Below are 13881 nucleotides of genomic sequence, written 5' to 3'. Positions count from 1 at the left end.
GGTCAGGCTACACCTTATTTTCACATACAATGTGAATTAAGAAATTATCCTTTGTTGATGAAATCATTGCGAGGTCTGTACGTTCGTTCGTACGTTAGTCACACTCAATATCAGCACTGGGCCGATTTGGACAAAACTTGGCCCAAGGCGGGAGCTATAGTAATTAACAGACATTTGTTAGCCACATGCGATATCTCATTTGGGCCAATGGGGGGCGCTGCATCATTCTTGGGGGACGTCATGTTAGCTGTTATCTTGTTTTAGTGTGGTTGTTGTTGTTGTCACATTAATATGTTTCATGTTTTTGTGAGGTTGTTGCGAGGCCTCATTGTATCTCTCCTCTCCTCTCCTATCCTCTGTCAGTATTATGAGTTAATATGATGGTGGATCATTAGCATATTTTATTATCTCATTATAAACTCTACTCGCCTAATTACCTCCAATTAACAACAATTATTGACTTCCTGCTTCCTGTTAGCCGAGAACCAATCAGAAGACAACAACAACACTCCATGGGAGGATAGATATTAAGGTCATAGTTCTCACTCTAAGACTTAGACTGACACCGTCACCGTGGCCAGGGACAACAGGCCGTGTTTCTGGACGTTGTCTGCTGTACACATTAGAGATCCATTAACACAACAGATCTCCCCTGATCTTCAAACACATCTCGTTATCCATTACCAGACTTAGGCCTATAGTCTGGTTAGTGAAACAATGGTGAGAGCAGCGGTTAGTCTGGTTAACCAGAGACCAATAGCCTTCATGGATTTATAGTAATAAGTGTAGAAAGGGTGGATTAGTAAATGCTGTCTTACAAAGTCTTGGTGTTCTTTGGTATTCTTTGATCAGATGAAGTCAACCACATTGTCATACAAGCTGTAACCAGGCCTATAGCCTTCATGGACTAATACAATTAGTTTGTAATGTCTTAGACATTCTTGGTATTCCTTGGTACTCCTGTGTGGTGTTCACGGCACTCAAGGAACACTGTCTGTTGCTGCCTCGCTTTCAAAACAAGGTGCCATCGCTGCCTCGCTCTCCATCCATGGTGCCATTTCTGCCTCGCTCTCCAACCAAGGTGCAGTTGCTGCCTCGCTCTCCAACCAAGGTGCAGTTGCTGCCTCGCTCTCCAACCAAGGTGTAGTTGCTGCCTCGCTCTACAACCATGGTGCAGTTGCTGCCTCGCTCTCCAACCAAGGTGCAGTTGCTGCCTCGCTCTCCAACAGGTGCAGCTTGCGCTTCGCCTCTCGCAACAAAGGTACTCTGCATTCGCTCTTCCAAACCAAGTCGATGCTGCCTCGCTCAACCAAGGTGGCGTTGCTGCTCGCTAGATCTGCAACCAAGGTGCGTTGCTGCTGCCTCGCTTCCACAACCAAGGTAGTTGCTGCCTCGCGCTCCAGACCAAGGTGCGGTTGGCTGCGTTCGTCTCCAAACCAAGTGCGTTGCTGGCCATTCGGCTCTCCCCAACGCAAGGATGCGTTGCTGCCTCGCTCTCCAACCAGAGTGGGGCAGTTGCGCTCGCTCTCCAACAAGCGGCGTTGTGCTGGCCTCGCTCCAACCGGCGTGCAGCACCGGCGTTGTGCTTGTCCCGGTCGCTTCCGGTCCCAACCGAGTGCCCCAGTTGCTGGCCTGTCTCACACAAGGTGGCAGTTCTGGCTGGCCGTCGGCCAACAAGTGCGTTTGCATAGCAAGGGAACAATAGAGAGAACTGGAAGAGAAGAAATATTCATGCCACTCTTGAAGACACGGAATATAATCAAAACGAATTCTAATGATATATTTAACCTAACATGTTGCTTTTTCTTAGCACTCTTTTCTCATCCCCAAACCCTACCAGTTACAATTTAAGTCGTTGTTCTGTGTAAGTGTTTATGTTTTCTCTAACAGCTGGGAAACAATTATCCTGATGGCGGGCTGAAGGACGGCCACTAACCACAGAGCTGTGGGCAGAACACAGCTATATCATTATTAGAATATTATACATACATCACACACACACACACACAACCACACAACACACACACACACACACACACACACCACACACACACACCACACACACAACACACACCAATCAACACACACCCATTTCGTATTTAAAGACCAACAACTTTATGTTTTGATGTTGACATTACTGCTATCCCTAACCCTATCTTCAACCACAACCTTAACCCTAACTAATAAGTGACTGACCGATTTCAGAGTTAGCTGTTATCGTTACCGATTGCCTTTCAGTTTGGATTGCAGGTTCTTGAAAGATGGCTTACAGAAACTTTAATTCACCATTTTTTGTCACACTTTTTTGTCACACTATATAGAATTTGTCAGATTCACTTGTATATCAGTCAGTTTTTTTATTGATTCAGTCAGTGAAGAAATAGAGTTGAGGCAAATAAGAGAGAACTATTGTAAAGTGGACTGTGTCTGTAAGATGGGTATAAGATGTATAAATTGAAGGTAAAAGCAGAAGTGTTTATTAGTTTACTCCAATTGGGGGATCGGTGGTAGGGTGCGGGGAATAATAATAAAGGTATATTCTTTAAAAAAGTATGTATGTCTATATAGGTATGTGTATGTATATATGTGTATATGTATGCATGCGTGTATGGATATATATATTTACCCMAAAAAATATGGGGGATTGGAAATGATGCAGACAATTACATTGGAAGCAACATTCTTTCCGCAAGATTAAGCTGATCCAACCCCCCCCAAAAAAAAATAAAAAAAAATAGAGTTGAGGCAGTATGGGAAGCGTTGTTGTTTACATAGTGTGACAGGGATGGATGAGCTCAGTGCTCTGGTTTCTCTGGGGGTATACTCTGTGATCCTGCAGCTGTCTCTGGGTCTGCTACTGCTGCTGCTGATGCTGCAGCTGTCTCTGGATCTGCTACTGCTGCTGCTGCAGCTGTCTCTGGATCTGCTACTGCTGCTGATGCTGCAGCTGGATCTTTGAGCTAAGGATGTAAAAAAATATCCAGCAACTCTTGGGAGAACAGTGGAAGAAACTGAGATTTATTTGAACAATAAATCATTATTTTATAAACAAGCTTCCATTGACAGTTAGCTTCCATTGACAGTTAGTTGCTGGATAGTAGTTCCATCTTCATCTTCACTGTTCATGTAGCTTGGTTTGAAAGTAGTTTTCTTTTTTTTCTCTTTACTGTCTTTCTGATCCCCAAGAGCACTGAGAGAATGAACACATTCTCAAAACACAAGAACCGATAAAAAAAACTGACCAAGACAATATATCTGACTATAATTCTATCCTCTGATTCCTGCTTACAAGCAAAAACTAAAGCAGGAAGTACCAGTGACTCGCTCGATACAGAAGTGGTCAGAACCATCAAACAAGCAAAGCGTCATTACAGGATTAAGATTGAATCCTACTACACCGGCTCTGACGCTCGTTGGATGTGGCAGAGTCTGAAAACTATTACGGATTACAAAGGGAAACCCAAACGCGAGCCTACCAGACGAGCTAAATGCCATTTCTCACTTCGAGGCAAACAACACTGAAGCATGCACGAGAGCACCAGCTGTTCTGGATGACTGTGTGATAACGCTCTCGGTAGCTGATGTGAACAAAACCTTTAAACAGGTCAACATTCACAAAGCCGCTGGGCCAGACGGATTACCAAGGCGTGTACTCAAAGCATGCGCGGACCAACTGTCAAGTGTCTTCACTGGCATTTTCAATGTCTCCCTGACCGAGTCTGTAATACCTACATGTTTCAAGGAGGCCACCATAGTCCCTGTGCCCAAGGAAGGGAAGGTAACCTGCCTAAATGATTACGGCCCCGTGGCACTCACGTCGGTAGCCATGAAGTGCTGTGAAAGGCTGGTCATGGCTCACATCAACAGCATCCTCCCGGACACCCTAGACCCACTCCAATTCGCATACCGCCCCACCAGATCCACAGATCACGCAATCTCTATCGCACTCCACACTGCCCTTTCTCACCTGAACAAAAGGAACACCTATGTGAGAATGCTGTTCATTGACTACAGCTCAGCATTCAACACCATAGTGCCCACGAAGCTCATCACTAAGCTAAGGACTCTGGGACTAAACACCTCCCTCTGCAACTGGATCCTGGACTTCCTGGCGGGCCACCCCCAGGTGATAAGAGTAGGCAACAACACGTCTGCCACGCTGATCCTTAACACTGGGGCCCATCAGGGGTGATTACTTAGTCCCCTCCTGTATTCCCTGTTCACCCACAACTGCGTGGCCAAACACGACTCCAACACCATCATTAAGTTTGCTGATGACACAACAGTGGTAGGCCTGATCACCGACAACAATGAGACGGCTTATAGGGAAGAGGACAGAGAACTGTCAGTGTGGTGCCAGGACAACAACCTCTCCCTCAATGTGAGCAAGACAAATTGGCTGATCGTGGACTACAGGAAAAGGCGGGCCGAACAGGCCACAATTAACATCGACGGGGCTGTAGTGTAGCGGGTTGAGAGTTTCAAGTTCCTTGGTGTCCACATCACCAACGAACAATCATGGTCCAAACATACCAAGACAGTCGTGAAGAGGGCACGACAAAACCTTTTCCCCATCAGGAGACTGAAAATATTTGGTATGGGTCCCCAGATCCTCAAAAGGTTTTACAGCTGCACCATTGAGAGCATCCTGACCGGTTGTATGACCGCCTGGTATGGCAACTGCTTGGCATCTGACTGTAAGGCGCTACAGAGGGTAGTGCGAATGGCCCAGTACATCACTGGGGCCAAGCTTCCTGCCATCCAGGACCTGTACAATAGGAGGTGTCAGAGGAAAGCCCATAAAATTGTCAGAGACTCCAGTCAGAGGAAAGCCCATAAAATTGTCAGAGACTCCAGTCACCCAAGTTATAGACTGTTTCTCTGCTACTGCACAGCAAGCGGTATCGGCGCGCCAAGTATTGGACCAAAAGGCTCCTCAACAGCTTAAGACTACTGAACAATTAAGAAAATCGTCACCGGACAATTTACATTGACCTCCTCCCTTTTTGTACACTGCTGCTACTCGCTGTTTATTATCTATGCATAGTCACTTCACCCCTACCTACATGTACAAATGACCTCAACTAACCTGTATCCCTACACATTGACTCACTACCGGTACCCCCTGTATATAGCCTCGTTATTGTTATTGTTACTTTTTATTATTACTTTTTATTTTAGTCTACATGGTAAATATTTTCTTATCTTCTTGAACTGCACTGTTGGTTAAGGACTTGTTAGTAAGCATTTCACGGTAAAGTCTACACTTGTTGTATTCGGCGCATGTGACAAATAAAGTTTGATTTGATTGGATTTTGATATCTTGATCTATGCTTTTTTCTGCCAGGTTGGACATGGAGCATGGCGGCAGTAGGTCTACTGCCTATTTACAAATCCATGTTACTGATGTGCCAAAATGTAATTAGTGTTTTGAATCATTAAATGATTTTTTCATCAATTGGAGTGACTTCACTGACCTTAACGTTGGGGTCAGTCCAGGATATGGATGTAGAGTGAGGTAAGAAGGAGCCATGTCCAGCATCTTCTGGAATTGGAACTCTTTAACAATCCAATTGAAATGCGAAATGGGAACACCTGATCCAAAACACTTATGTCATGCAAGGCCATGGTTGAGTGATAAATCTTCCGGCACATGTATGAAGCTCCCGACCGGAGTTCAATCCCTGCATCGACCCTTCCCACTGTTTCTCCCACCGGCCTGTATCCTCTTCTCCTGTTATATCTGTCTGAATAAAGTGTCGTAATGTCCTGAAAAAAATGTATTAAAAAATGACTGACAATGCCACAGTTCAATATTGACACATTTCTGTTTAATAGTGTGATACTCTTCTCTTAACATAGTCTTTTCTGAGGTAGACCATTATTACAGTTCAAAAACATTATTACAGTTCAAAAACATTGTTATCAGTTTGAAAACAGACATAAAAAAACAGACATGAAATCAATACTTCATGTACAATATGTTGCAAAATGAGGTAGAAATGGTTACAGAAAATGTACAAGAACCAAAAACAAAGTCACTGTAATAATAGATTAAAAACAGCTAACAAAAGGCTATTTTGTTGGACAAACTGTTTTCGTATTTTTTATTTCCTCATTGGCTTTATAAAGACAAAACACTGATTACAAACAGGTGTATTGTAGACCTGATGGACTTCAGTGATATGAACACAAAATCCTAACATGCTGCTGCATTGGTGAAACAATTTCTCCACATGTAGGAATCGCATTTGAAACTTTGGCATTATAGCGTTATCCCAGATCAATTCAGGACAGGGCTTTCTCTCTCAGTRTTTCTGTTCAATCTGAGACTATTTAGTGACTATCCTCTGACTATTTAGTCATATTGGGTGACTATTCTGTGATRATCAGTTTATCACCAAGTCTTTTTCCAAGAAATCAGTCAGACATTGTGAGCTCATTGTACTTTAAAAGGGCTACCTCACCCAATCATCAATACCTTCTAATGATCTGAGCTGTTCCTGCTAATTAACTCGGACTGATAACATSAAGCATATATGTTTAGCGAGGTAATCCATTAACTAAAAACAACTAAACAACTGACAGAAAAATTAACAAAATAACTATGTTCTTCTAAATCTACATGTTTGACAAACATGGACGTTTTGGGGAATCTGAGCCTGGTGAAATGGCTGAAAGATGTTTAACGAATCACATTGACTAATTGTAGTATAGATATAGGCTGCTATTCATGAACTAAACTCTCATTACCTCTGTTTTAAACTATGACAGTTGGCCTCAAGCCCCAGGCCCTGCCTGATATGCAACACCTCTATCTGAAAGCTAATTATAACAGCCTTTAATGATTATTATCAATTATGTATCTTAATGTAGTTGCATGTAAATGATTACATATTTAACCCATCTCTCAGTACCGTCCTAAGGCTGAGTTCTCCTGCTTAGTTTAAAGATGTATTTTTAGTTTATTAGACTTGGCACCCATGGCACCCTATTCCCTATATAGTGCACTACTTTTGACCAAGGCCCTGGTCAAAAGTAGTGCACTATAAAGGGAATAGGGTGCCATTTGAGACAAAGTGATCAATATGTGCCTGAACTCTGGGGTCAGTGTGTTTGACCCGGCTGTATGGCGTGACTGAAGACACCAGCTGTACTGAGGACACTGGGAGGCCAGAGTGGTGATATATCCAATCAGAGCAATGCCACTCCAAAAGAAGGAGGGAGGGGGGGGGTGATACTACCATAATGAGATTGCATTGGTGGTGGGTGGGGGGGGGAATAAGAACATTACATCATCCTCCAGCGCCTCCAGTCTACATAACTATGGTAACAGACCAATATTCACGACATCGCGTCAGTACCGAACTGAACTGAATGACCTCATGTTTCCAGACTGTTGTTAAACAGAGTGGTAGAGATAGCACAACCCTGTGAATATGTTTTCCTCTGGATCGTCTACATGTTATATCTAGTATATATCTAGCATTCAACTGAAATGTGTCTTGCGCATTTAACCCAACACCTCTGAATCAGAGAGGTGAGGGGGGGCGGCCTTAATCGTCATCCACGTCTTCAGCACCCGGGGAACAGTGGGTTAACTGCCTTGCTCAGGGGCAGAACGACAGATTTTTACCTTGTCAGCTCGGGGATTTGATCCAGCAACCTTTCGATTACTGGCCCAATGGTCTAACAACTAGGCTACTCTCTTTTTATTGTTAGACATCATCTTCAGGTCCATTTTCTATTTTCTTCTGTTATATCTTGTCTGTGTCCAGGTTTGAAATATAAGTGTAATTTAAATGTGTGCCTTTTCTTTATATCTTTCAATGAAGATTTGCATCTATTACAATAAAATATGTATATAACATTCCTTTGTGAATAGTACATGTAAACACAATGCTTTGGGTTGATTTGTAAACAGTTTGTCCAACAAAAAATTTGTATTTTCTGTGTTCAACATAACACTTCATAAACACAACCAGCCTTCCGCCAAGAAAATCGACATTCAAATTTAAAAACATGTATTTATATTCATATATAATAATAAAACCATTGATTTTATGGCGTCAAATATCCTGTGAAATACCTGAATTACATTCAATGTTACTCTTTGTAGCATTTTCAAGTTTCTCCCCAAAGGTATATGCACAGACAGCTGCAGTGTGTATGCAACAGGACTCTGTTAGGGTTCTTCTCTTTTTCCTCCCCCTCTTTCTCTCCTCCTCTTTCTCTCCTCTTCCTTCTCTCCTCCTCTTTCTCTCCTCCTCTACTCTCTCCACCAAGACCTGAAGATTGCATACATTCTTTATTTCAAATTTCTGAGGTAAAGACATTTTTCCTGAGCATTTCAAACAAGACTTCCGCCATCTTGCCTTGCTGTGCCTGTCTGTGTTATACGCTATATTAAAGCAACATCCAAGGAGCTGCCATCTTGCCTGGCTGGGCCTGTGTGTGTTATACGCTGTATTAAAGCAACATCCAAGGAGCTGCCATCTTGCCTTGCMGDGCCTGTGTGTGTTATACGCTGTATTAAAGCAACATCCAAGGAGTTGCAATCTTGCCTTGCAGTGCCTGTGTGTGTTATACGCTGTATTAAAGCAACATTCTCAGGAACTGGTGAACGAGGAATGTGTGATAAATCAACATTCAAATAAATGTGTGGACATTATGCTTATGTCTTTGAATTATAGTGTTGTATATTTAAGCAATAAGGACCGAGGAGGTGTGGTATTTGGCCGATATACCACGGCTAAGGGCTGTTCTTAGGAAATACGCAACGCATATTGGCCATACAGTATACCAGAAACCCCCGAGGTGCCTTATTACTATTATACACTGGTTACTAACGTAATTAGAACAGTAAAATTAAATGTTTGTCATACCCGTGGTATACAGTCTCACGGCTTTCAGCCAATCAATATTCAGGGCTCGAACCACCCAGTCTATAATCAAATACAGCCCAGTCTCATGACCAATACGTTCCATTTCAACGTTTTGAAGTTTGATTATAGTAATGGCCAGGATGTCATGATTTTGGTGAGAAGCTATGTTTTAAGTCAATAACACATAAGAGACGATGAGCTACTATTGATATTTTTGGGTAAAAAAAAAAAAAGTTATTAAAATAGATCCTAAGCTCTTTTCACACCCAAATGACCAATAATGATGCTAAAAAAGGTGATAAAATAAGGTAATGAAATCTAAAACACCACAGGAGAGGACTGGTAATGAATAAGGTAATGACATCTAAAACACCACAGGAGATTGCTGGTAATGAATAAGGTAATGACATCTAAAACACCACAGGGAGAGGACTGGTAATGAATAAGGTAATGACATCTAAAACACCACAAGGAGAGGACTAGTAATGAATAAGGTAATGACATCTAAAACCACCACAAGGAGGACTGTAATGAATAAGGTAATGACATCTAAAAACCACAGGAGAGGACTGGTAATGAATAAGGTAATGACATCTAAAACACCACAGGAGAGGACTGGTAATGAATAAGGTAATGACATCTAAAACCCCACAGGAGAGGACTGGTAATGAATAAAGTCCTGAGAGTAGCAGTCAGTCGACAGGGGGTTCTCCCAACCCTGGGTCCTGTTCATTAGGGCAAACGTTTTAAAAAGATTTGCAATGGAAAACAAAAATGTGTGTTCTATGTTGGACGAGTCCAGGTAGTCCTGCCCCTATTCAGTCTGTTTTGCAACGGAAATCGAAAATACGTTTTTCTTATTGGACAAATCCAGGTTGTTCCTTCCCTGTTTCTGTATGTTTTATTTTGTTTGGTGCCTCATGAACAGGACCCTGATTATCCATTTCCTTGGACCATGTCACCTTGACAACACATTACTGATTTATGTCTTGGATAACGAATAACCAGGATCTTTGGATGGAATCCTAACTCACTATCGAGATGCACGTTGCGCTCAACTCGGCTTTGTGTAAAAAGCATCTGGCAGGCCCACGTGGTAGCGCTTGGCGAAGCTCCGATGCACAGCATCCTGGAGCAGGTCCGGCCTACCGGTGGCACACACCATGATCACCAGCCCAGCTCCCGCCAACCCTAACTCCATCTGGGCCTTCTCCAGGGCAGATAGCAACACCTGCCTCAGCCCCTCCTCCTTCTCCATAGCCTCCACCTCACTGAGCAGCACCACGGAGGGCTGCCTCGACCCCGCCACCTGCAGTGTGGCCCCCAGGATCCCCTCAGCCTCAGCCTTGCCTTTAGAGGCTAACATGGCCCCGCTGAGCCTATAGAAGGAGGCCCCAAGCTGGGAGGCCATGGAGCGTGCTAGGGTGGTCTTCCCGCCTCCCCGGGGGCCGAATAACAGAACGGTGGCTGGGGGGCGGACAGCGGGGCTGGGCCTAAGACAGGGCCACAGCAGCTCCTCCTCCAGGGCAGCCTTGACGTGGGTCAGCCCAGCCAGCTCCCCCCATAGCAGGGCCGGGCTACAGTCCAGCACCTCCCCGTTGACTAGATCCAGAAGCCTGCGGTCTGGGCTCTTCAGGCTGCCCGACTCCCCTGGTCCAGACCCAGGCTGGCCCTGGCCATGCAGGGAGGGGAGTTTATTGTTGTGGGCCAGGGAGGAGTGGTGCTGCTGTTGGATGAAGCCCTGGTTCTCTGACCCCCCTCCTCCTCCTACGTTCTCCCCAGTCATCCCTGCTGGTGGGCTGTAGTCCCCTGCTAAAGCCACCCTGTACGGAGGGGACACGAGGGGCTGGGAGGAGGGCTTACTGGGCTTGAAGGTCTGGGGATCTGTGCTGCCCGCGGTGAAGCCACTGTTTTCTTTATCTCCCACTCTGTAGGGAGAGAGAGAGTCCCCTCCTCCGGGCTTCACTGGGTCGTAGCCTGTATACTTACTGTATCTAGAGCCATCCTCCTCCTCGTCTAATGACATCTCAAACGCCTTCCTCTTCAACCCACCTCCGGATTCCTGGTAGCCGTAGCTACCCCCGACCACGGTGGGACGGGAGGGGAGGGGAGTGGGGGCGGCCAGCCCCGGGGGTAAGTACCCTGCAGAGGGGTGGCTGTAGGTGGGGCCCAGGCCGGGCTGGTGGGGGTAGCTGCTGGGGGGGTAGTTGTAGACCGAGGTGGAGAGGGAGTAGCTGGGCAACAGGGTGGGTGTGGGCTGGAGGGGGTGTTGGAGGGAGGCAGGGGGCAGTGCTGAGGGGGGCTGGGGGCAGTAGCCAGGCGAGACGTAGGTACCGTTGTAGCTGGGGCGGTTGTAGTCACCTGAGTGAGAGCCAGAGGAGGAGCTGCTACCACTATAACAAGACTCTGAGAGGTTACTGTTGACCCCCGACATATTGCTGGCCCCTGGTGGCCCTGCTGATGTGGCCCCGGCCTTCGGGCCCGACAGACCGTCCAGGGACCCGGGATAGAGCCCCTCTGCACTGTGGCTCAGGGGCCAGGGTTCCAGCTCAGTCTTGAGGCCAATAAGGCCCCCGAAAGCCCCTGGCTCTGGGTAGGTCCCTACAGTGGGCCCCGGTGGACGGTCGTATGGCAAGTCTAGAACATCACAGTACTTCTCTGCGTAGCTCTTCAGCAGGTTGGAGGCGGTGAGGGCTGAGATGTCATCATTGGCCCAGGCGTAGCCGTGGGCGGAGCCACCTCGGCCGTGGGCGCGGCCAGCGGCGTAAAGCTCAGACTTGTGGGCCGGTGAGGAGGTGGTGGAGGACACATCCAGGTGCTGCTCAGGCCACTGGCTGAGGGACTGGGCATGCTCCGGGTTCCAGTGCATCTTATACAGGCCTGGAGGAGAGRACACAGACAGAGAGACACCACGTTATATACTGTAAGGCGCTGCTTAAAAACTCAAACGCACCGGTAGAATTGTCAAACGTTTGCCTGCTGGGCCAGACGGATTACCAGGACGTGTACTCCGAGCATGCCCTGACCAACTGGCAAGTGACTTCACTGACATTTTCAACCTGTAATACCTACATGTTTCAAGCAGACCACCATMGTCTCTGTGCCCAAGAACMCCAAGGTAACCTGTCTAAAATGTACCCGTAGCACTCACATCTGTAGTCATGAAWTGCTTTGAAAGGCTGGTCACGGCTCACATCAACACAGTTATCCAGGAAACACTAGAACCAACTCCAATTTGCATACATCCCCAACAGATCCACAGATGACGCAATCTCTATTGCACTGGTGCAGGCTGTGTTAGTAGTGGTGTGGTCTGTGCTAGTAATAGTGTGGGCTGTGTTAGTAGTGGTGTGGGCTGTGTTAGTAGTGGTGTGGGCTGTGTTAGTAGTAGTGTGGGCTGTGTTAGTAGTGGTGTGGGTGTAGTGTGGGCTGTGTTAGTAGGTGTAGTGTGGTCTGTTGGTGTTTAGGCTTAGTTAGTAGTGGTCTTTGTGAGTAGTAGTGTTCTGTGTTAGTAGTAGTGTGTCTTGTTAGTAGTAGTTGGTAGTAGTGGTGGCCGTGTGTTAGTAGTGGTGTGTCTGTGTTAGTAGTGGTGTGGTCTGTTGTAGTAGTGTGGTGTGGTTGTTAGTAGTGGGTGTGGTCTGTTTAGCAGTAGTGGCACAGGCTGTGTTTAGTAGTGGTGTGGTCTGTGTTAGTAGTGTGCTGGTCTTTGTGTTAGTAGTGGTGTGGTCTGTGTTAGTTAGTAGTGTGGTCTGTGTTTAGTAGTGGTTGTGTGGGCTGTGTTAGTAGTAGTGTGGGCTGTGTTAGTAGTAGTGTGGTCTGTGTAGTAGTGGTGTGGTCTGTGTTAGTAGTAGTGTGGTTCTGTGTTAGTAGTAGTGTGGGCTGTGTTAGTAGTGTGTGTGCGTGTTAGTAGTGGTGTGGTCTGTTTAGTAGTGGTGTGGTCTGTGTTAGTAGTGGTGTGGTCTGTGTTAGTAGTGGTGTGGTCTGTTGTTAGTAGTAGTGTGGTCTGTGTTTTAGTGGTAGGCTGTGTTAGTAGTAGTGTGGCTGTGTTAGTAGTAGTGGGTCTGTGTTAGTAGTGGTGTGGTCTGTGTTAGTAGTGGTGTGGTCTGTGTTAGTAGTTGGATGTGGGCTTGTGTTAGTAGTAGTGTGGGCTTGTAGTATGTGTGTGTGAGTCTGTCGGTTAGTTAGTGTGGTCTGTGTTAGTTAGTGGTTGTGGGGCTGTGTTAGTAGTAGTGTTGGCTGTGTAGTAGTAGTGTGGTCTGTTGTTAGTAGTGCACAGGCTGTTAGTAGTGTGTGGGCTGTGTTAGTAGTAGTGTGGTCTGTGTTAGTAGTAGTGTGGTTCTGTGTTAGTAGTGGTGTGTGGCTGTGTTAGTAGTAGTGTGGGCTGTGTTAGTAGTGTGTGGTCTGTGTTAGTAGTGTCACAGGCTGTGTTAGTAGTAGTGTGGCTGTGTTAGTAGTTGGTGTGGTCTGTTGTTAGTAGTGGTGTGGTCTGTGTTATTTTAGTAGTGTGGGTTGTTGTTAGTAGTGGTTGGTCGTGCGTGTGGTTGATGGCGATGATAGTATGGACCCTATAGACCCTATGGAGGAGGAGAGAGAGAGGAGGGAGAGAGACAGATAGGGGGAGAGGGACTTCTACGCCATTAAAAGAACATCGTGGGGGGAAGGAGAAACAGAGAAACAGAAAGAGAGAGACGAGGAGGAGAAACACTGAGAAAAAAGAGAGAGAGAGAGAGAGAGAGAGAGGAGAAAATACTGAGAAAAAAGAGAGAGAGCGAGAAGAGAGAAGGAGAAACACAGAAAGAGAGAGAGAGAGAAAGAGAGAAGAGAGAGAGAAGAGAAAACATAAGAAGAAACAGAGAGACAAAAGAGAGAGAAGGAGAAACACAAGAAAGAGAGAGAGAGAGAGAGAGAAGGAGAAACACTGAGAAAAAGAGAGGAGCGAGAGAGCGGAGAGAGAGAGAGAGAAAAAGAAACAGAGAGATATGAATTTTGGATTTTA

General features: G+C 45.8%; 1 protein-coding gene across 1 annotated transcript; it reads right to left on the bottom strand.

Moving 5' to 3' along the window:
- Positions 1-5809: 5809 nt before the first annotated feature.
- On the bottom strand, positions 5810-12296 carry LOC111966833 (fidgetin-like protein 2). Its single transcript, XM_070444589.1, has one exon. It carries the CDS (start codon positions 11752-11754, stop codon positions 9940-9942), a length of 1815 nt encoding a protein of 604 aa, XP_070300690.1. The 5' UTR covers positions 11755-12296; the 3' UTR covers positions 5810-9939.
- Positions 12297-13881: the final 1585 nt, after the last annotated feature.

The sequence above is a fragment of the Salvelinus sp. IW2-2015 genome, linkage group LG7 (genome assembly GCF_002910315.2).
Source record: "Salvelinus sp. IW2-2015 linkage group LG7, ASM291031v2, whole genome shotgun sequence".
In the NCBI taxonomy this organism is placed as follows: domain Eukaryota; kingdom Metazoa; phylum Chordata; class Actinopteri; order Salmoniformes; family Salmonidae; genus Salvelinus; species Salvelinus sp. IW2-2015.
The sequence above is the reverse complement of the archived record's forward strand: the minus strand, read 5'-3'. Positions and strand labels throughout refer to the sequence as shown.

Excerpts from the sequence above, each read along its gene's own strand:
- LOC111966833 (XM_070444589.1), bottom strand. The coding sequence starts at position 11,754 with ATGCACTGGAACCCGGAGCATGCCCAGTCCCTCAGCCAGTGGCCTGAG.